This window comes from Chionomys nivalis, chromosome 16 (genome assembly GCF_950005125.1).
Source record: "Chionomys nivalis chromosome 16, mChiNiv1.1, whole genome shotgun sequence".
Classification (NCBI taxonomy): domain Eukaryota; kingdom Metazoa; phylum Chordata; class Mammalia; order Rodentia; family Cricetidae; genus Chionomys; species Chionomys nivalis.
In genome coordinates, this window is record NC_080101.1 from 47,724,967 (window position 1) to 47,748,900 (window position 23,934).

Genomic DNA, 23,934 nt, shown 5'->3' on the forward strand with positions numbered 1-23,934 from the left:
TGGACTCCTTTGGGCTCCTCTCTCTACCCCTATCTGCCACACCCTCTTCCTTCCATACCCCCATCCACCCGAGCGTCATCACCTGGGGCCTCCCCTTCCCTGAGAAGAACCTTTCCCCCTGATTGTTCAGACATCTTCAGGGACTTTCCTGCCCCTGCCTCACTGCGTGCATCAAGTCAACTCCCAGCCTTTCCAGAACCATCCCCCACCTGTGCAGTTGGATGACGACCAACACTAAAGTTGTGCCTGAGAGCAGATGGCTGGGAGGACCCCTCTACATGGCTACCCCATTCCCCTGAAAAGAGAAAGACCAAACATTTGAAAGAACCTACCCCATGTCTTCAGTAAGTTTAGTTTTATCTTCTTGGGAACATTCTGAAGATGGATTTGCACTTGCCAAGTATCTCTGTGCGTCAGAGAAAAAGACTACCTTTGGCTTACCCACCTGCGGGTAATAAACAGGAACTATGTGATGTATTGTTTCAAAGTTACCTGTGGCATACAAAGAATTAAAAGTATCCCGCTTTGAAACTAATTACTAGATCATCAAATGACATATATTAGTATCTTAAATTATATGTTATGGAGTGAAATTAAACATGGCAAGTAAGCCCACATTGAATCATTAACAAATTAATAATCAAAATAAAATACAGACTTTTATATAGAAAAACCATACAAAAAAAGTTCAAAGTTCTTATAAAGAAAATGGACATGCTAGCATTAATATAAACATCCACTGACTTAAATTTATTCTCAAAGTAACCTTTAGGCATGGATCGGTCATGTTGTTGGGACATGCTTATACCTTTACTTGAGCAACTATCACTTCATATCACATACGGTTTCGGGCGTGATGTCCCTTCTAGTGGGACTGCCTTGTTTACCTCTAATTCCAACTGCCAGGGTCTATCTACACTGGGCAGATCACAAATGCCTCTAACTCCCGCTCCCAGGAACCTACACTCTTCCAGCCTCCATGGGCACCTGCACACACGTGTGTGCATACACACAAACATTAAAAAAAGAAATGGCTAGAGGACTAGAGAAGCACACATCTGTGATGGTGCTTACAGGCACAATTAGACGCTCAGGCCTCCTAATGCGGGGTGGATCTGTGATCTGATAGCATTCTGGGGAGACGGATAAAAAGTAGGAAGCAAGGCTTGAAGTAGGTCACTGGGGATATGTCCTTAGTGACTCTAACTTGCCTTGACTTCTTTCTTTGTTTCCTTTTCCCTGTTCCTATCTACCAAGAAGTGAAGAGCCACGTCCAAAGGCCACTCTACTGCCATAATGCTTTGCCTGCGCACACAACTGGGGCAGCCATGGGTGCAAATAGCCCTCTGACATCATGAGCTAAAATAAATCCTTTCCCTTTATGCCTAATCTCACAACGAAGGAAGTAACTCACGTTTTTCATCATCGCTAACACCTGCTACTTTTGTTTTGTTTGAGACTAGGTTTCGTATACCTGAGGTTGGTCCTGAACTCCTGATGCTCTTGTCTTCTCCCCTAAGTGCTGTGATTACCATGCTGGGTGTGTGTGTGTGTGTGTGTGTGTGTGTGTGTGTTTTACCTGCATGTGTGTATATGTACCATGTTCATGCCTGGAAAAGAGGCATGCTCTTAGCTGGTGAGCCATCTCTCCAGTTTACCCCCCCCCACACACACACACTCACACATACACACATTTGTTTAAATAACAGCCCTTCTGGCTGATGTGAAGACTCGTCGTCATGACTACTGAGTCAGTATCTTCATGGACCGCTAACTTTATTATGCTGGCCATTTTTAATGTCTCTTCAGAAATGTCCACTCAAGTCCTTAGTTTATTTTGAAACCAGGTTATTAATATTTTTTTGCTATTGAGTTGTGGGAGTTTCTTTGTATATTTGTGGCTTCATTTGTGCAGCTTGTGTGGCCTCTTGCTCTGTGTTTGTCTCTTCTTGGTTTCATACTGTTTTGTCTACTAAACTTTGTAGTATATTTGAAGTCAGAAGCTATGGTGCCTCCAGCTTTCTTCTTCCTCAAGATTGATTTGGTTATCTGTGAGCTTTGTGGCTTTATATGAACTTAGAAAGCTTTTCTTATTTTTGTAAAAGCTGCCATTGTGATCTTGACAGGGGGTGCATTAAATCTGTAGATCACGTTGGGTCGGACAGATATTCTAACTTTTAAGTCTTAAGTTTGTTTCACAAACATGGGATGGCTTTTCATTTGTGTCCTGTTTAGTTTCTTTTATCATTGATTTCCAATGTTCAGAATACAGGTATTTTACCTTCCCAGGTGGGTTTATCTCTGAGTACCTGACTCTTTGGGTACTTTGGTGAATGAGGCAGTTTTCTAACCTCTGCTTTAGATACTTTATTGTGGGTGTTTTCATATAACTTTAATGAGTGCATTGTTAGTTTTAGATACACTAATTATAAAGAGATTAATTAGGGTTCCTTTGAGAAAATTAAATGATTAATTTCAAAGGTTGTAGGCTTTAAGGCACATTATAATTTCTATTATTTCACCAAATTTCATTGAATAACTTAAAATTCACTTAGTTGTCTGTATATTACAAAAATATTTGAAATCTATGAAGACAAAATGAGTATTATTTTTTAGCATAGGCCTAGTTTTGGGGTAAAAGCTGATGTTTAATCCTGTGTGTACTTCAGTCTTAATAAGGTGCTTTGATGTAATACTGAAAGCCATAAAATGCTGAAGTGTTTGTGCGTGTGTGTGCATGCGTGTGTGTGTGTCACAAGAAACTGAAGCCAGAGCTCCACACACGGTGTCTACCACTGAGCTAGCATGCCCAGCCCTTCCTTATTTTGAGACAGGATAATTTGTTCAGGTAGGTCTCAAACTTGAAACCTTCCTGTCCCAGCCCTAGCCTTCTAGATACCTTGGAGTAGGAGTGTGCACCAGTGCTACGCAGGGCTACAAGGTTACATCAGGAGCAAGAGCAGCAGAAGTGCCCCCTGTGTGAAAAGCGCGCACGGCCAGCTCAGTGTCCATCATTGGCATGCTGTCCCCTAACCAAGTCCCAGTTCTCCTGGATGGTTTTCCGTAGCCCGTATTCAGGGGCGTGATACAGCAAGATCACCTCCAAGCCTTTCCACTCCCACCCTCCTCACCTCAGCCTGTGCTAGAGTAGCAGACACCATGCTCTCCATGGCAATGCCGTGCCCCGGTGTCCCCTCCCTGGGCCTAACAACCCTCCGGGATGCTTCCGTTCTTTTCATCCAAGCTGCCAAGAAAAGTGAGTTGTGAGCAAATGCTGAGATGCAGGCTGTTGTGTGCGGAAGAGGCTTGCTCCACTGCAGACTCTATGGGGTCAAGTCTAGTGGGCGTCCTAATCCGGCAAGGCAAGGGTTACATTACTCTATATCTAGTTGTACGAATTAGGCAAAGGCTAGTGTGTCCTTGCTAACACAGTCATAGCATATTATAATCCAAACATATAGGCTTTAGTGTGTGTGCATAAGAGGACCAGCCAAGAGTGTAGGTCAAAAACAGTTAACATATTTAATTTTAATATTATGTGTTTATCATTTTGATTTTTTTTGAGAGGGTCTCACTCTGTTGCCTAGACTGTCTTGGAATTCACTGTGTAACTCAGGCTGATCTTAAACTTATTGTGATCCTCCTGTCTCAGCTTCCTGAATGCTGGGATTATGGGTGTGAGCAACTACATGTGACATATTTTAATTGTTTTATCCCAGTGACAAAAATTGATTATTTGCACTAATGTTAACTATATAGTGACTTCGGTTTCACAATTTATACCTCTACTGTTTTCTCACTCATGCAACTGATATTACACACTTTGCTGGACCAGAAGGTCAGTCTCTGGGAACTCATGATATGACCATGTATGTGGCTGACACAGGCACAGCCAATGTGAACCTTAGTGCACGGTTTGTTCCTACTGGTTACCATTTTCATTGCTGGCAAAAATCCCTAGTAATTCTATGTACCTCTGTTGACAACTAGGTAGCCGAATACACTTCCAATGTCTAAAAGCACCACCGTAAAACCCTGAGCTCCACGTCCCTCCTGTTTCCTGTCTTTTTAGACGCTCCCTCAGCTGGAGGTGGTGGGCGAGCGATGGGCACTTACTTATGTAGGAGTCGCTCCGATCCTCATTCTTACTGCTCCTTTTCTTGCTGACTTTCTTGGCATCTTTGGATGCTTTCCAATTCATTAGGAATTGTCTTTCCAGATTTTTTATTTCTTTTCCATCAAGAAATTCTGGAGAAGATATGAATGTTAAAAACACAGTACAGTCAGACGGTAGTGGCGCACACCTTTAGTTCCAGCACTGAGGAGGCACAGACAGGCAGATTTCTGTGAGTTCAAGGTCAGCCTGGTCTACAAGAGCTAGTTCTGAGATATCCTGGGCTACACAGAGAAACCCTGTCTTGAAAAAAAAATAAATGATATACAGTATGTATGTATAAATATTAAAATAAAAAATATATACTTCTGGCTTATAGTACATTGTAAGCTAAAATAAAGTCCTTCTTAAAAATACCTTAGACATGCTAGCTAGCTAATCTTATCATTCCAAAAGTTGAGGCAGGAAGATTACCATGGGTTTGAGGACAGCCAGGCTACTATAATGAATTCTAGGCTAACCTGGGCTACAGAGGGAGAGCTTGTCTCAAACAACAAAAATAGCAGTTCCAGGAATGGGTTACATCTTGATTTGTTGCCAGAGAGGAGCTCCCAAATACCACAGGCTGCTGGTTGCTCTCCGTGAACTGACAGTGGGCTCTGCTGCTGAAGATGCTTGCAAGCCACACATATGTCACCAAACATGGAGCAGGTGAGCCGGGGTCTGCCTGGAGGAGGAATATGATCCTGTCCCAGCTACAAACCCTCCAATGGCAACCTGCCCTCAAGGCGCCCTGGTGCCACAGTGGCACAAGCGTTGTGGAAATGACCAACCACTCTCTGATGGCCAAGGACCTGCAAACGGACAGGCAATGAGCCGGGGAAAACTAAATTCTATTGCCCTGCTAAAGAACACAGCCGTAAGATGACTCCTAACGGCATTCTGCTATCTCAGTGCCTTGCTCAACCATCATCAGGGAAGCTTCTTGCAGTATATGGAACTAACAGAAAGACACACAGCTGGAACATGCACCAGGTAAAGTCTCCCCACGAGGGCTCAGAGGTAAACGCTGAAGAGGAGGCAGAGGTGATGGGTGGTTCCAAACAAACAGAGGCTCCAGACACAAGAACGGTGCACATGTGAGCGCACAGAGACCGTGGTAACATGCACAGGGCGGGCACAGATCCAAGGCCAACGGGGTCCTATCACTGATATGCGGAAGTGGACATGGGCTCGCCCCACTACCGAGAAGTTATCTGCAACTAATACCTGCTGGGAAATGAAAACTCAGTTTTCCTCTCAATGAACCTCTCTGGGTATATTAACTGCCCCCTAGGATAGGCCCCATGCCCAGGGCTACAAACACAAAACAAACTCAGTGGTACTTTGAATCATTTTTGCTTTTAGAAATCAATAGACTTATCCCCACGCCTTGTATATGGAGAAACGTTTTTGTTTTTGTTTTCCTTTTTGGTTTTTCAAGACACAGTTTCTCTGTGTAGTCCTGGCTGTCCTGGAACTCTCTTTGTAGATCAGGCTAGCCTTGAACTCAGAGATCCACCCCCCTCTGCCTCCAGAGTGCTGGGATTAAGGGTGTGCGCCACCACTGCTGGCAAGAAATGATTTTAAAATGGGGGATTTTGTTTTTTATTTTTCTTCTCTCCCTCCTTTATCTCTCCTCCCTCCTTTCTTCCTGTCTGTCTGTCTGTCTGTCTTACAGAGTTGAAGACTAAACCCAGGGCCTGGTGAGTCCTGGGTATGGGTGTGTAATTCTATCACTGAATCACACTGCAGCCCATATTGAAATTTTTATTTTTGAGTTGGGGGTCTCACGATATAGCTCGTGCTGTCCTGAAATTGGTATGTAGATTAAGCTGTCTTTGAACTCACAATTCTCTAGCCTCTGCCTCCCAAGTGTGAGGATTAAAGGCGTGTGCCAACGCACCAGCTCTATATTGAAATATTCTTACTCATTAAACATTCATTGTATTCACTTTTTCCTCTGAGTAAAGCACCGGTGCAGCTGTGTGTGGTATCAGAGCAGAGTCATCTGTGGAACTTTTAAGGCATAACACCATTCACCTCTGTGTATTATTTGTTCCCTGTCTTTGTGGGCTGTGTATAGCTCCTGTATATATATTTTGAAAAAAAATGTTTTTCACTATTTGACCTGCTTTTCCCCACACTAGAGAACCACCGAACTAGCATTATGATTAACTAGCTATGAGTTCTGAAGTCATTTTGTCATATTTTAGCTTTTCATTAATTCTTATCCCAGGGTTCTGCTCCAGGAAACTCTCACAAGGTTCCTCTGTGACATGGCACTGCCGGTTGCTCTGATGCTATGTAACTTTGGCTCCACCAAACAAGTGTTCTGGCCCATTTTCCCCAATCGAGTGTCGACTTAGGAATGTTATTATTTGTAAGGATTTTTTTTAAAGCAACTCTCTAGCCCCCTTTCCAATGAAAGGGACACCAACGTAAGGGACAAGTAATCAATCTGATCAGTTAGTTTATCTGCAGAGCCAAGAGCTAAGGAGCCAAAGGGCCTGCCAAAGATTTGTTCCAAGTGAAGTTTAGCTCATTTGTGGCTAACCAGTTATGTAGGTAGTAGCCACATTTTCTCCTGAGAGTGTGCCTGGTGTTTATTTATGAATAGAAAAAAGCATTACTTCCTATTTTTACCTTTGCTATTATTCAAACATATACATTTAAGTTGACCAATTTCTAGAGCCAGATGTTATATTTATATCTCTGAAGGCTTGATGATAAATTAACTTAAAAGTAAAACAAGTGCTTTCTCTAAGAAAGTCGAATTAATGTAAAACACTACTCACCCAGGGACTTGGACATCAGTATCAGTTTGTCCCTGTATTTTGGTTTAAGACAAACAGGATTTCCATTTAGATCCATTTTCCACAGCTTCATCAGTTTTTTCAGTAAAAGCTCCAAATCCTGTAACCAGGGAAGAAAAAAGGAAGGCATGTGGTTTCCTGGTTACCAGCTCTTCTCGGGCCAGCTGCTTTCTGAAGGTGGGAACTGGTTTTTCTGGAGATCTAGCTCCTCCAGTAGGCTGTGTGCGGTAGGCTGTGTGCGGTAGGCTGTGTGCGGTGGGCTGTGTGCGGTAGGCTGTGTGCGGTAGGCTGTGTGCGGTAGGCTGTGTGCGGTGGGCTGTGTGCGGTAGGCTGTGTGCGGTGGGATGTGTGCGGTGGGCTGTGTGCGGTAGGCTGTGTGCGGTGGGCTGTGTGCGGTGGGCTGTGTGCGGTGGGCTGTGTGCGGTAGGATTGTGCGGTAGGCTGTGTGCGGTAGGATTGTGCGGTAGGCTGTGTGCGGTGGGCTGTGTGCGGTGGGCTGTGTGCGGTGGGCTGTGTGCGGTAGGATGTGTGCGGTAGGATTGTGCGGTAGGATGTGTGCGGTAGGATGTGTGCGGTAGGATGTGTGAGGTAGGATTGTGCGGTAGGCTGTGTGCGGTGGGCTGTGTGCGGTGGGCTGTGTGCGGTGGGCTGTGTGCGGTAGGCTGTGTGCGGTAGGCTGTGTGCGGTAGGCTGTGTGCGGTAGGCTGTGTGCGGTAGGATTGTGCGGTAGGCTGTGTGCGGTAGGCTGTGTGCGGTGGGCTGTGTGCGGTGGGCTGTGTGCGGTAGGCTGTGTGCGGCCACCAGCTTTGTCTCTACCAGCGGTGGGGTGGCTAAAGGGGAGGCCAAATGTGAGGTGCTAAGTTGGGGACCACAGCACTGCTCTTGATCATGGTGCCCTTAAATCGACCCAACCTGTAGCTAAGGAAACAGGTTTTCTCCGGCAGCTACCCTGCTCTCAGTGGAATGCAGTTTACACAGCGAGCCAAGGGAAGAGCAGGGAGCAAACACGCCATTAGCCCACCTGGGACACTCAAAAGGGAGAACTGTCCGGAAGCAGCAGGGACCAGCTGAGCTGCCTAGCAGAGGCTCAAACCAACTGGGCCACCGCAAAGGACACTCTCCAGCCTGTTCTTCTGCCTGCCGTCTGTCAGTGGTCCAGGCTTCCAGGCTTTAGGAGCGTCACCCATGGGAGAGGGCTTTTGATGATGCGGCCTCCTCTGAGTCATTTCTGCTCCTGTAAATAACCCCTTACCCAGCTTCCTGTAAGTCACCCCAATAAAACTCATTGGTTCATCAAATTAAACAACAGCACAGTTTGTCAGCATTGTAAGCAATATACATTGTTGCCTTTTTTAAAAATGAAGAATGTGGGAAAATCCTGTCAAAATGTAAAACAGAAAAAAATGACTTGCCTGTTTACCACCCAAAGATCACATTGAACTCATAAAACCTTCTAATCATTTGGGGGCACAGGGATTTCTTTTGAAATTATGCTCTTACTGTGGTTACATTTTTCTTTTACTTTTTGTTGTTGCTGCTGCTTTTTTGACAGGGTCTCATTATTTAGCCCTGACTGGCCTGGCACTTACTCTGTAGACCAGGCCGGCCTCGAACTCACAGAGATCCACCTGCCTCTGTCTCCGAGTGCTGGGATTAAAGGTGTGTGCCACCACATTCAATTTTGTTCTACCTTTTGTGATAACCATCTGCATGCTTTTATACCTTACCAGAAAAGGACTTGTTGACATTCAAGAAAAACTAAGTTAATCCACAGTGTACAAGTCACATGAAGGTAAAGGAGACAGAGGAGCGGCACCTTAGAAGTCTGGAGGCCCCCCTTCCCCCCTTTCTCACTATTGCACTGCTTTTCCCAGTGAGCCTCAAACCCTGCACCAAACCTCTATCTTCCTGCCATTCATTCCCTTGCTTTCTCCCCTTCCTCTTTAAAAATAAATGTATTTGGGCTGGAGAGATGGCTCAGTGGTTAAGAGCACTGCCTGCTCTTCCAAAGGTCCTGAGTTCAATTCCCAGCAACCACATGGTGGCTCACACCATCTGTAATGAGGTCTGGCGCCCTCTTCTGGCCTTCAGGCATACACACAGATAGAATATTGTATACATAATAAATAAATAAATATTTTTAAAAAAATGTATTTTAACTACTATTTAATGAGAAGAATATATACTTTGAATGCTTCTTATACATGCCCCAAAGACTCATTTTTAAAAATGAAATAAAGGACATTAAATGCACCAAAAAAGCATTTCACTTTGGTTGTCTCTATATCTTTGTTATTTTTGAAAAATGGCACAACAAACATAAGAATGCAGATATATCTTCAAAATAGTAGGTGCATAGCTACCTCTAGAGTTTAGTCTGCGCTTGACTCTGAGGAGTTAAAACAAACAACTTGAGAAAACAGGAGCTGTCTCTTCAGAAGCAGCCCTCTGTCTCTCCGGCTTTTGCTTACTGTGCGCATGTCATGATTTTCTTATTGTCATCATCATCATTTTTATTATTATTTAGCTTTTTTGAGACAAGTTTCTCTGTGTAATCCTGGAGCTCTATCTATAGACCAGGCTGGCTCTGGTCTAATTCACAGAAATCTACCTGCCTTTGCCTCCCAAGTGCTGGGGTTAAAGGTATGTACCACCACACCAGGCTTCCTGTCTTTATGAAGTGGCTGCAGCTAGAACTAATGTCATGGATATAGAGTGCCCAGAACAAAACAGGAAGTTCATAAATGTGCCCACTTTCTGCCGTTCTGCCTGCTCTGCTGTTCTTCAGCTAAGTCCCTTTCTCTTAATTTTGACTAAGAGCAAAATTTAAAGATGAAACTTTTGATTCATTGACCAACAAATAGTTATCTTCAAGTAAGAAAGCTGTCTTTAAAATTATAACCTCAGTCCTCATTCTTGAACCTTAGGTTTTGCTTGGTCTGAAGCATTTGTTCCATGTTTAACATAGCCATGATGACTTTAGCCAAGAGCTCTGAATTCCTCTTACTCTAAAAGCCACGAGGAAGGACCTGGGAGCTGTATGCTTCACACTGTTGAATATGATGCCCATAGCAAGAGAACTTTACACCCATGCAGATAAAACCATGTTTGGAGTTTTGTTCATTATTCCTCGCTTGATAAATGACCCTGGACACACTCTCCCCAGTGTATGTTTACTTAAGGCGAAGCTAATCCTGCTCTGAAATACGATTACCCTTTGGATACGCTCTGCTTGTTCATTGCCTTCCTGTCCTTAATAAAATGCTTTCGCTCTCCTGCCCTTCGATAAATTACTCAAGGAACCAGACACTTTTCTGGACAGTCTCTGTTTGATAAATGATCATGTCATGCTATCGCTCAGAGCGCTGCTGAGTCTGAGGCGCCAATTCCCCTTCCCGTGCAGGCTGGTACCCTGCTCCTGCACGGGCAACTCTAGCAGGCAGTGCTCCTTGCTTTAATGATGACTCTGATGAACCTGTATTTGACCAACACGCTCCAATCTTTATCGGAAACGTCTGGCCCCACTGTCCTTACCAAGTCTAAAGATAGCCATTTGTCATCCCTCTGACTGCCTGTCATCATCTGCCTGAGGAAATCTATAATTTTGGGCTTGTTCCTGACTAAAGTGTGGAATGAATAAATTTATCTTTGGGCCATGCCGCTTGCCAGGATCAATACTGAGCAGAGGTTGAATAAATTAGAAATGAAGAAGACATGACAGGCTATTGTGGCTTGTTCACTTGTGCATTGTAAATCAAATGTTTAGTTTATAAAAGAGGCAAGCATGTCAAGTTTTTCATATTTCCCATTCATTTATGAAGATTCTCTGTCTCATGATAAATGGTCATCAGAAAACCAATGAAGTAAATCACTAATGAATCTGGCTGTGAGAGGAACTCAGGTCATTTTATTGATTCGGCAAACTTTGCAGACATAAAAACTGTGGCAAAGAAAGATTAAGGATATTTTGTTGGTTTTCCTTCAAGTTTTGTTTTGTTCACATTTTTGGACATGCATTTGACTTTGTATAACATTAGCAACTTGGATAACGTGGGCCTAGTAAAGTTCATAACTCAACCTGAACTCATATGCAATTTGTAGAAATTTAAGTTGAGCTGTAAATCATTAAAATATTTGGTGCTTTTAGATATTGGTGCATGCCTGTTTAAAGAGGTTACAGGAAAAATGCAAAACAAAAAGTCATGAAATGTCATTTAAAGTAGAGCCCCATAGGTTAAAGGATGACTATTATTATCATCATCATTATTATTATTATTTGGCTTGAAACTTCTCTTTCCTCTCCTCCTCAATAGCTGACCTTGATCAGTAGGTCAGGTCTTACCAGCATCTTCTCAGTTAACTGCTGTGATCTCACACTTCCTTTTCCGTTTTCATTTTCTCCACAAACGAAGAGTGCTAATTCTTCCCCCACTAACCAGCCTTTTGATCCGCTGCCTCCTCTGGGGTCTTCTCTCTTACGTCTTCTTTTCCAGTCTCCCTTCTCTGGCTGCTATCCTTTCTTTTATCTACAATCACCAGACCCGATTACTAGGGCTTCTCAAAAGACTTCTGTGCACAGGAATCACCAGGGGGACCTGGGAGGTGGCTCAGCAGGTAAAGTGCTTGTCGTCAAGCCTGATACCTGAGTTCAGACTTGGGGAGCCACGTGGCTGAAGGAGAAAACTCACAAGTTGTCCTCTGCGCAACACACGTGCAACACACACACACACAAGAATAAAATGTAATTTTAAATTTTAAATAGAATCACAAGGGACCTTGTTTAAATGCAGGTCCTGAGCACTGTGTCTGGTGAAGAAGTTATGACTGACTCTATATGAAGCTGTAAGGGTTTAGACTGATTCCTTCATTTCTCAACCACTGGGCACTCCCCCAGGCTGAAGAGTCTACGGGCTACATGGTGAACTGCTGCCAGGGTCCATCCCTGGTGAAAACTCACTGAGCTGAGTCAGAGGCAGAAGACGGTGGGCCATCAGCGACCATCAAGAACCCCTTCCTTTTCTAAACTTGACACCTACTCCTTCAAAAGCAACGCTTGTTTTCACTCCCGGGCTCACAGAAGAGGGTGCACTCACAGAAACAGCTGTCCTCCTGCCGTCCTCCACGACCACGTCCACCGTACATAAACCTTCCCAGCAAATAATCCCTCCTGCCACGTTTGCGTCCATGATGGTGTTCTCATCCATAACCACAAAGCGGAAGACACCTCCATTCATCTGGCTCTGCTCTGTACGTAACCTCACACATAACTGCTTATTTGGTGTTTTTCTGGAATGTTTCAAAGACACTCCAACTCTGCATGACCAAAATTCATGGTCTCTGTGTACCCAAACCTGACTCTAGAGTTCTCCGTAGCTCGTTTACCTCTGCTCAGTATTCCCTACGTCCAGCTAGAAGCGCGTCTTGCCCACTTTATCCTCCAAACTGTTCTCCGGTTTGTTCGCTCCATTTCCACCCCCACTGTTAACGTGTCTACTACTCACTCCTTAGCTGGCCTGGACTCTTCCAATCTGTTCTTCACACCCCAGTTAAGCAGAATCTTTTCAGAATGCTAACATCTGATTACTTCACACCTGCAGCGGCTCCCGGTGTTCTCAGAATAAACAAAACTCTGTTATAGCCAAGGCAGCCGGTCGGCCCACAGCACCTCTCTGGACTGTGTTCTGCCTTCACTCGCTCAGCCTCGCATTCCCTTTAGGAAAAGTACGTGTTTGCCTTAGGGGGCCATTTCCTGGCCTGGAAATCTTTTCAATAAGGGCTCTGTCAGAAGGAAGTCTGACATCCTCGCCTACTAGTGCGAGTCTTTTGTTACAAGGACCACTCTATTCCCCGCGTGGCATAGGAATTAAACATGAGAGGTACAGTGGAGCAGGCTTTGAAGGTCTTCCTTCAAGGGGTACACATGGGACGAGGAGGAAGGGTGGTTCTTGCTTCCTGTGCTTTCTCTTCCGCATCTTACCCACCCGCTTTATTTATTCTTGCCTAGAAGTCCCTGACCTGGACCAGCTCCGGGGGGATGAGGGCGGGCTGAGAGCAACATGGCAGAAGGACTCCCTGATAACTGTGGGGAAGGGATGACTCGGGTAGCCGGAGAGAGAAACAGAAGCTATGGCCGTGCCCAGAAGCCCAAGGGCCTGTGGCTTTGGCTTCTAACGCGCTCACTTCGCTCACTTCCCGTAGGCTCCTGGACCACCAGGAAATGAGGACCTGGTCATGGTCCGTGAGCGTCTGTGTTTCCTAAAGACTCAGTTCTTCCTTGTTTTCTTTCTTCCCCACAGAGCTCAAAGATTTCAGTAGCCTGGCAGTCTTTGTAGTACCTTTTACCTACATGTGATTTTAGAAAAATTCTCCTTGAGATCATTCTAAGAGATCATTATTCTTCTGTTTTTTAAAAATTGATTTTCCTTGCCAAATTATACTGTCATTTTCTAGTTTATGTTACTACGTAAAAATCCATGGGCAAGACTAACAGAATTTCTCATTGTCCTGTATAATCTGTAATTACATATCTGAATTTAAATTCTGAATTTTTACTTTTAGCGACAACGTAAGTTCTCAGCAGAAGCGATCATTTTCACATTCTCCTTTCCTGTGTAACAACTACCTTCAGTTGTTTCTGGGGACTCATCTGTGGGATGTGCTGGGGTCTGTCCAGAGGCAGCCGCCCCCTAAGTGCCCAACACCTCAGGTAATTATCGTGGGGCTGCCCGCTTTCTCTAACGATGGCTGTCTTACCCCGTGGCACAAAGCTGTCTGCTGCTGACAACCCTTTGCGTGGAAGTCGGTGACCTTATGCACTGCATGAGAGACTTCTTCCCCAAGGCATAGCATTTACCAGTAGGTTAGGGCGAAAGGAGTGGTAAACTTGAAGCCATAACAGAGACCTTGGGTGCAGAATATACACAAGGAAAGAAACTAATATTCAGGTGCTGGGCTCCAATGCCATCTTGACAAAGGGGGACATCCAGGGCATGATTTAAATCACAAAAGCACGCTCAGATATGTCCTGGGCAGGCTCGGTATTCAGGATCCAATGAACTGAGTCCAGGCTTTTTTTCTTGCCCATGTTTCTAACAGGTTCCTATTTTGTAAGGAACTTGCATTTCTCTTGCAGATTTCAATATTCCTTCTTTTTCCCATCCTTTCGATGTTTTGACTATATTTCCATGAGAGTCATTTTTCTTGTCTTGTGTTTTTGGATATGCATTTGTTCCCCTAGATTTGGGGAAATTTCTGCCATAATGTCATTAAGTTTTTCTATGCCTTTAGTCTTTTAACTAGGATAGAGTGCTCAACATTTTATTCTTGCCCCCTGAAAATCTACGGGTATTAACTAAAAATACAGCCAATACACCCACTCCTCATCTCTAAGCAACCACGTCTCCTTCTCTCACGCACATCATCTTACTTCTTGCCTGTAATAGTTTCAACTCATATCTTTGCTTTATTCTTGAAGCTCATTCTTCATACAACAGACAGAGAAATCCTTTTGAAACATACATTCCTTCCGATGACTGTCTCTGCACTTAGAATTAGGTCATAATTTTGTCCTGTGCTGACCTTGTGACCTGACCCCTATGCCTTTCTTTCTGATCTCATATCATAGCGCTGCTTCTGTGCTACTGAACTTTCTGGGCACCTGCAGTGTATCAACAATAAGGGCCAGCCCTCGGGCCCTGCCACAGGGAACTGACCTCGTTTTGGTTCTTTGAACATCCCAAACTGTCTCAGAGAAACACAGCTGCTATCCCTTATGCCTGACATGTTCACCGTCTAGCTTTCTTTCCTTTCTTGCTTTGTAGACCAAGCTGGCCTCGAACCCGTGTCTTTCACACTACCTATGTCTTCCAAGTGTTGGGATTGTAGGTATGTGCCACTATTCCCAGCTTGGACATTCTTGAGGCCTGGAACTGAGTCCTTCCTTCCTCTGTAGTACAATGCCAGACAAATACAGAAGGGTTCAACGCACAGCTGCATAAATGATCAATGTAATGACATGGCATGGCACGATATAACGGGACATGTACTCAACCAGTGCGAATTAGAACGAGCTGCTGTCTCTGTACTTTCCCACATAGCATCAGGGAGCAGCTAGGCTTGCTGACGTTCCTAGGAACTCATTCACTAGGAGCACAGAGTTAAAGGAGAAAGTCTGCTTCTAGGGAAAGTCTAATGGACGAATAGAGAGTAGACAGGCATATAGCTCCTCAGAGAAATATGGAGGGTAAAACAAGGAAGACACAAATAGTTACAGTTAAGAAGTAGAGATTCGGGGGGTTGGTAAGATGTCTTGAGTGGTTAAGAGCACTTGCTGACTGCTCTTCCATAGGACCCAAGTTCAATTCCCAGCACCCACATGGAAGTTCACAAGTACCTGTAACTCCAATTCCATGGGACCAGACAACCCATGACAAAACACCAATGCACATAAAATAAAAAAAATAAAAATTTAAAGATTTAAATTTAATTTTTTCAAAAAATTAAAAACTTAAGAGCTGCAGTAAACATTTTTAAAGTAGAGGTAGGGATTCAGAAGACAGATTTAGAATAACCACAGGGTAGCACTTTAACAAGCGGCATTTTTAGAACTCTTTCTAAGTGTGTTCTAACCCACAGTCCCGAGTAAATCCTCAAGGCTGGCTTTGCTCACATTACCTTCACATGCACCAGCTGGTTGTCAACGGCGATCAGGTGGTTCAGATTCTCCAGCATCTCTAAGTCTTTTATGTCATCGATATTATTGTTGCTGATATTCAAAATAGAGAGGGATTTCTGGAAAAAAAATGAACAAAGTTAACATAAGTAAGTCACCTAAATACTACATACAGGGAGCGGAAGGGTCCGTGCTTTAGAAGCCTCAAGGGCACTAGTTCAGGTTGCTTTGTAGGCAAAAAACAAAAGCCATGAAGATTCTGTTCCAGTGTTTTGTTTTTTTGTTTTTTTTTAACATGGAACTTTTAGATCTCTAGTGTGTGCTATAGCCAACTGTTGCCTCTGGTTCCTCCATAAGTCCTATGCTCCTCCTCCAGAAGACAATATAAATTATGAAGTAGGGAAGCTACAAAGTAAAGAGAAAAAGCACAGCCAGTGAACCCGACAGCTCGATGTAGACAAACCGTTTACTGCAGTCTAAGCACATGACTATCCTGTGCTAAACATCATCCAGGGAAGAAGTCATGTGACCTGACATGAATGATGTCTGGTTTTATTTTTATCTTTCCCTCTTTAGTTTTCTCTTGATAATTCATTTGTTCAGAAGCCATTGAAATAACGATTTCAATGCTAGCTAATAAAATGAGAACATAAATAACTATATGACAATGCTAAATGAGCAATCTTTAAATCTAAGGCTTGTGAATCGATATCAAGTCTGCCCGCCAAGACAGCCATACATAGTCAGCCTTCAGAAAGAAAGTCCTGACATTGAGAAGCTATGACGAGTTTCTATCATATATACGCAGCACGTCTCATCATGACATTTCTGTACATGATATAAAGGACTTTGGTTGTGTTCGCCCATGCACTGGCCTTTTCGGACGCTGTCACTAAGAATTTTTTAAGACTTGAGATAATTGAAAAAAAAATGATACTTTAATATTGAGAATTTCAGAATCTGTGAGAAACCTAAACTAACAAAAAAAAATGTTTTCAGTGGTGTCGTATGATAAAATTGAAACGAAAAATGACAATATGCCTCTTGGACGTGCTGGACTCTGACAAGATCACTGTTGACAAAGTCTTACAGGTCCTGCTATACACATTCCTTCTGGAGGTCCTTTCCCTGTAAATAAGCAGAAGACATTGGGGGATGGTGCACTTTGATCCCTAAATGTCAGCTCTTAGACTCTTTCTTGCCTGAAAAACCTTTAGCAAAATGAGTGTCGACCAACTCATTATATGCCAGCGTTAACTGCTTTTAACACTCATGGACACCTTGAGAAAACCACACAATGATTATTGCTAATTGCTCCACTCCTAACGGTGCAGCACTGTTTCAAATAGTTTACACCAGACATTTTGCTGACACAAACCTCTATGACTTGTAGCTCACCCTGCAACCATTTCCATATAGGCTAGAGAGGAAGCAATTTCTCTTCCAGGCCCAGCAGAGGGACCACTACCCTGATGATAAACAGGAAAGCAGTGATGTATACAAACTCAAATCTCCATTTATAGGCAAAGTGTGCAAACACACACCTTCTTTGCATGCAAGACATGCTATGATTGGTCTAAACATCCCTTCTGGGGTAGCTGCAGAGGGACTAGGCAGCCAGCTGCATGCCGACAGCTGCAGAGGGGCTAGGCAGCCAGCTGCATGCCGACAGCTGCAGAGGCAGAGGGGAGGAGGTGGCATGGTAACTGGGTCGCCTCTTTCTTTTCTAACATAAAGGACTACTTCTCAGGTGTATTAGAAACAAGTTCCTTCCATTTCTGGATCCTGTGAATCAAAATGAATAAAATCTGCACAACTGTGTCCCATTTATAAATCTCCTGGCCCAGAAATAAAGGCAGTGCAACCACGACCCAGAGGGCTTTGAGGACTAGCAGCGAGCCCTGCATCTCACCTCACAGATGGTGACTGGCTGGCCAGCAACACGTCGGGTCCTCAAACCTGGTTTTGTGCACGCAGCCACAACCCCAAGGTTGTATCTCAAAAAATTGAAAGACAAAGAAAGCTTGCCAAATAATTGTCCCACTCCCTTTTCCTCATAGTTTTCCCTAAAATTTAAAAACATGAGCCATGATAGTCAGCAGCGCCTACATTATGGGCCTGTATTAGATAGAACTTCAGTTCACATAACCTGCTCACATCCCTCTTTTAGTCCTTCTAGTTAAAGAGGTAGACATGCCGCCCTGACCTATAGTACCATCATACTAGAGATTGCACAAGAAAACCACCCTCAGGTTTCCAACGGGCAGATCAACAGGACGACCACGTCCACACTCCGAGCATGTCCTCCCTAACTTATGTCCCACTGCATTCTGCCCAAATTTTCTTATGGCCTTACTGCCAGAGAACGGAGAGTCCTGGGGTCAAACAGAAGCTTTTCTCCCAGGGGAAGCCTCTGGCTTTCAACATGCAGCTCTCTCAGTTCTTCCAGTCCTTCTAAACCTTCTATGACTGCAATGTAATTGCCTCCCAGGTACCTGCAAAACACAGACAGGGCTTCAAATAGGTTTTCTGGGAATGCTGTGGATGTTAAGAATGATAAAAAATATAACAAGGAGGGCAGGGGACATGGCTGCTGGGTAAACCATTCATTTCACAGGTATGAGGACCTTAGTTTGAATCCCCAGAACCCACATAATGTGGTCTTCTTAGGAGCATCTGTAACCCCAGAGCCCCTTGGGTGAGATGGGAGATGGAAACAGAAAGAATCCCCCGACACAGGTAGCCCAGCACACCAGGAGACCCTGCCTCAAACAGGGTGGGAGATGAGGACCAACCCCGGAGGTTGTTCTCTGACCTCACCGTTCTCACACCTGCATTCACACGCAAAAATGTGTTGCACACACAGAGTTAAAAATTATACACACAGAGTGTTATCTTTCTATCAGACCTATGAAAGTTCAACAAATTATATTGTTACACTTAATTTGATCTAAAATACATTATGTTTTTACATTTTTCAATAGCATTGATTAATTGGACAAACCAATGGGTTTCATTAGTATATTCATACACGTATACCATATACATCTTCAACGTTTTAAGTGGGAGGGTTGAAATAGTGGGTACTCAACTGTTTCCCACATTTTATAAACAGTTTCTGGACCTCACTCCCGTGATCTGCTGGATATCGAGACTGGAACTTAGTAGTCTGCTTTTGGTGAGTATTTCCCCATCACCCTATTCTGTCCCCATCCTGAAGACCACAGGCCACTTCTAGAAAAACGTGCTAGTTATCCAATCTGGGGAACTTGGATCTGTCAGCCTTCATTGCCCAGCAATAATACTTTGAAAACAGATTTTAGTTTCAATTTGTGTACATGTGTGTATGTGCATGTGTGCTGTGTGTGTGCCCGGTGGCCCCAGATCCCCTGGAGCTGGAGTTATATCCAATTGTGAGCAGCCAGCGTGGGTGCTGGGAACTGACCTCAGGTTCTCTGTGGGAGCAGTGTGTACAATTAAGTGCTGAGCGATCTCTCTGACCTCCCCAGTAATGATTATCAGCAACCTTTCAAACAATCAAATCTGTATTAGTTTATGACCTTTACCCTTTGAAATCAAAGCCCCTTGGGGACACAGAAGAGCACAGAATTTACCTGAGCTCCATGGAAACCCTGTTGACTGACTGAACTTATGTGAGAATGCTTATCCCTAAAGCCCATTAGATGATTTCTTTCTCCAGGACTTCATTATGTAGCCCAGGCTAGTCTTGAATTTCTAGAAATCCTCTTGCCCCAGGCTTCTGAGAGCTTGAATTACAAGCATGAACCACGATGCCTGTCTTATCAAGTTTAATTAAAGCATCAATTATTGTAGCAATATTTCACTTATATTTTAATAAATAAAGCTTACCTGAAGATCAGAGAGTAAAACAGCCCCACTGGTCAGCTTTACAGCCTAGGCAGTTGCAATACAGACCTTTAATCCCAGTAGCCACACTAGTTGCCACAGAAACCAAGCAGTGCATCCTTTAATTCCAGCACTAGAGAGGAATATAAAATAGGAGGAGGCAGCTCTCACACACAGTCTCATTCTGAGATTCCTGGAGGCAGGATCAACCATTTCATACTGAGGTAGAGGTAAGAGCCAGTGGCTGGCTGTTTTGCTTTTCTGACCTTCAGGTTGAACCCCAATTTCTGTCTCTGGGTTTTTATTAATCATGCTACAGATTATTGTATTTTATATGAATATATTACATACAATAGGATAAAATTAAAAGTGAAACCTATTCCATGAAACTTTTGAGAAACAGATTTAAGCCTACACTCAGTTTAGATTTGCGACCTAACTCAACACTGGAAATGCTTGCACAAGAAAGAAAGGGGAAAAGCAGTTAGGAGGATTCACTTACAGTTTCTCCAGTCTCTTCAGGGACCTGAGGTTCTCGATGCAGGAAATGCAATTGTTCTGCAGGTACAAGTGGGTCAGATTCGTGGAATAGTTCAGGTTGGTGATGGCACTAATGCGGTTATCATATAAATATAAAACGCTCAGGTTTTTGCAGAGAGAGAGGTCGTCCTGAGAAGAAAACAAAACAGGTGCTAGTTCTTCCCTCTGAATGCTTAGTTGCTGGCTTTAAGAAATACTTTGACACTCTACAAATCTCCCTAAGACTGGTACAAAGTTACATTTCTCTGCACTTAGCATACTCCAAATAAGACTGTAACAATCACTGAGTAATTTTGTGCTTTAGAATTCTGTTACTTTTCCAGTAAAATCTCATTTCTTAAGAATTTCTTAAACAGTTTTCATTGGAAGCAATTAGAGACCTTCCTGAAAGTTGAAACAATGAACAAACTATTGTTCAAACATTATAATGCAGAGATTAATCTTCCTGTTGGATTCTAAATAAACTGTCACAGTTTATAGTACTAAAAACTGGAAATCATTCAATAGCCGAGAGTAATGGATTAAAGCCAGGTATGGTGACACACACCTTTGCATTCTGCACTGAAGAGGCTGAAGTGGGTGGATCTCTGTAAGTTCAAGACCACCTGGTCTACATGGTGAGCACCAAGCCAGCCAGGGCAAGAGAGAAAGACCCTGACCCAAATAAATGTGGAGGATAAAAAACCAAACTATGATGATGCTATCAATCTGAGTCCTGTAAAACAAACTTTCATTTCTTTGTATTATCGTGTAGACGTCAGAACAGGAGAACAGTGGTACACTCTGACCCACTATTGTGATTATATGAGAAGCTAGAGCTGGGTCACGTGGTTTCCAAACACCTTTAATCCAGTACTGGGGAGACAAAGGCAGGTGGATTTCTGTGAGTTCAAGGACAAGCCTGGTGTACAAATGAAGATTTCTGTGAGTTTCAGGACAGCCAAGCCCACATAGAGAGACCATGTCTCAAAAAAAAAAAAAAAAAAAAAAAAGAGGACTGGAGAGATGGCTCAGTCACTGGCTGTTCCTCCAGAGGACCCGGGTTCAATTCCCAGCACCCACATGGCAGCTCACAGCTGTCTGTAACCTTCACATAGACATGCATGCAGGCAAAGTGCCAATGCACATACTAATAAAAATAAATCATTAAAAAGAACGGAACAAGCTGAGCTGTGGTGGCACACGCCTTTCCTCCCAGCACTGGGGAAGCAGAGACAGGTTGGTCTGCAGAGCGAGTTCCAGGACAGCCAGGGCTGCACAGAGAAACCTCGTCTAATCCAACTGGCCCAGAATGACATATACTGACATAATTAAATTATATGCAGAACCTTCACCTTTGAACGTTTATTGGGGAGAAGGGGTGACTGGGCATTGAACACAGGACCTTGGACACACTGAGTGTATACTGTCACTGAGGTATACTGTCCCCAGTGTTGAAGATTTGTGTCCTTAATCCCCAACCCAAGACAGGTCTCACTGGATAGCTCAGGTTGGTCTTGAACTTAAAATCCTCCTAGCTCAACCTCTGAGGGCTGGGGTTACAGGCAAGTGACTAGCTCATTTCTTAACATTTTGAAGTTTAAAAAGTATTCCAAAGTTCTGGCGTGGTCCAAAAGTAATTGCTTTCCAGATCCTGTTTGTTGTGCAAATACAAGTGTATCCCAGGGAAACAGCAACATATGTCTAACAGATATTTGTAAAACACAACGCTATATTTTACAGAAACTTAATATGCTAAGTACCCAAAGAAGGAAATTAAAAGAGAAACATAATATGCTTCCCAGTAAAAATATAGTTAACAAGTTCAATCAAAATAGAATTATTATATTGGATATGCCCTCAAACCAATAAAGTTTATATTTCTAATTGTGTAAAAATGAAATAATTTAAAGTTCTTACAATCGAATCTATATTTCTGTCTGAAAAATTTATGTGCGTTATTTTCTTCAGGCATTGTGTGATGGTTTCTTCTTTTCGGGGTTTAAGATTGCTGCTTTTGGCAATTAAATCCAGAGTCAGTCGAACCATGGTTTCTGTGTAACTGAAACTCTCAGCAAGAACTCCGTTTTAGTACCATGTCCAGAAGCAGGTTTAGGTATTACTTCCAACTTTCTAAAAATGAAAGGGAGCAAGAGAGTACTGTGATATAGCAATGTCCCGGAGAGGTGAGTTGCTCTAACTGTCTCATGGACAGCTACCTGGTAAGCTAGGCTGCTGGCATTTTTGCTTCTAGTATTTCCTACCTTTCCAGACAACCTCCATTATAACATTTAAAGCCAAGGCCAGGTGTGGTGGCACACGCTCGGAAGGCAGTGGCAGGCAGTTTTCTGTTGAGGTGGAGGCTAGCTTGGTCTACAGAGCAAGTTCCAGGACAGGCTCCAAAGCTACCCAGAGAAACCCTATCTTGAAAAACCAAACCAAAACAAAACAAACCAAAACAAAGCAAAACTCAAAAACCAATGAAGCAACAAAACATTTAAAACATGAAAACAAGTTAAAAGCACAACACTTATCTGCCTTTATTGCTTGCTTTCTGGAATAGGACCTAGTCGTGTAACCCAGGCGGGCTTGGAACTTGCTGCCATCCACAAAGTGGTGGCAGTCTTGGCCTCCTCCTCGTCTGTATTTTTAGAGGGTCTCATGTCCAGGCTAGTCTCCAATTTGGCATCTTTCTGCCTAGCCTCCAGTTCTGGGATTAAAGGCTTAAAGCACCGTGCCTTCCTTCCATTTGTAGATACTTTCCTCCCCTGGGCAGCAATGAATGAACTGTTGTGTGCACCTCCCTTTCTCCTTCCACTCCTCTTTTCCCTAGTGCTGGGACAGAATCCTGGGGGCACTGCACGTAGGTAATCACTTTAACATTGAGCTACATCCCGTGCCCTGAGGGGAACATCTTTTCAAAAGTTTATTTATCCTGATTAAGAAAGGACCTCCAGGAAAACTGCCCAATGCTCTTATTTCACAGATGGAGAAATTAAGCCCCAGAGAGCTAGTACAGGCTTTTCAAAGTGCCAGCTGAGGCTCGAGCCAGTGTCTCACTCCTCACAGGAACTGGCGCAGCATCTCCAAACCAGAACCGACGCTGCGCATACCCCAAGTTACACTCAGAATGACACGAAACACTTGCCATGGGCCGGGACTAGATATTGTATGTCATGCCAGAAAAACGGTAACAAAAAGCAACGTTTTCCACTGCAGATTGCAGGCCGGGCGGTGGTGGCACACGCCTTTAATCCCAGCACTCGGGAGGCAGAGGCAGGCGGATCTCTGTGAGTTCGAGACCAGCCTGGTCTACAAGAGCTAGTTCCAGGACAAGAACCAAAACCACAGAGAAACCCTGTCTCGAAAAAACAAACAAAAAAAAAAACCCAAAAATCCACTGCAGATTGCTGAGTTCAAATATTAACCTCACTGCTCGCTGGCAAAGCAATCTTCAAGCATTTTGTATAATAAATTTAAGGCAAGGTGCATTCACGAGGACCTATTGATCCCTTGCACCACAAAAATACATTATAAGTAAAAAAACAAAGTCAAACCTGTGCGGTGTGTGTGCGCGCGAGCGCATGGCCTGCGGGCGGGCACGCGCGTGTCTACACGCACACATACATGACCAGGTGCCTGGGCGTCCCACCTGGCTCCACCTCCCTTGAGGATGCACCGGCAGTGAACAGCTGCTGGAGGGCGGGGCTCACGAGACTTCACCTCTCCTTGAGGATCTACAGGCTGCTCTGGTGTCCAGAGGAGGGAGAGACTTTTGTTTTTCAGTAAGTGTAGTCCCTGCTAAAGTGCCCACGCTCCTGTAAATACCCCTCACTTACACCCCTGTAATCAACTGGAATGAAACACATCGAGAACAGACAAAAAAGGGCAAGAAAGGCCAGGCCTTT

At 43.8% G+C, this 23,934-nt stretch overlaps 1 protein-coding gene across 1 annotated transcript; it reads right to left on the reverse strand.

Moving 5' to 3' along the window:
- Window positions 1–411: 411 nt before the first annotated feature.
- Ppp1r42 (protein phosphatase 1 regulatory subunit 42) lies at window positions 412–22,084 on the reverse strand. Its single transcript, XM_057791025.1, has 7 exons — window positions 21,947–22,084; window positions 20,010–20,176; window positions 17,997–18,135; window positions 15,643–15,759; window positions 6,952–7,069; window positions 4,117–4,248; window positions 412–445 (listed from the first exon to the last, which is right to left on the reverse strand). Exons 1-7 carry the CDS (start codon window positions 22,073–22,075, stop codon window positions 438–440), a joined length of 810 nt encoding a protein of 269 aa, XP_057647008.1. The 5' UTR covers window positions 22,076–22,084; the 3' UTR covers window positions 412–437.
- Window positions 22,085–23,934: the final 1,850 nt, after the last annotated feature.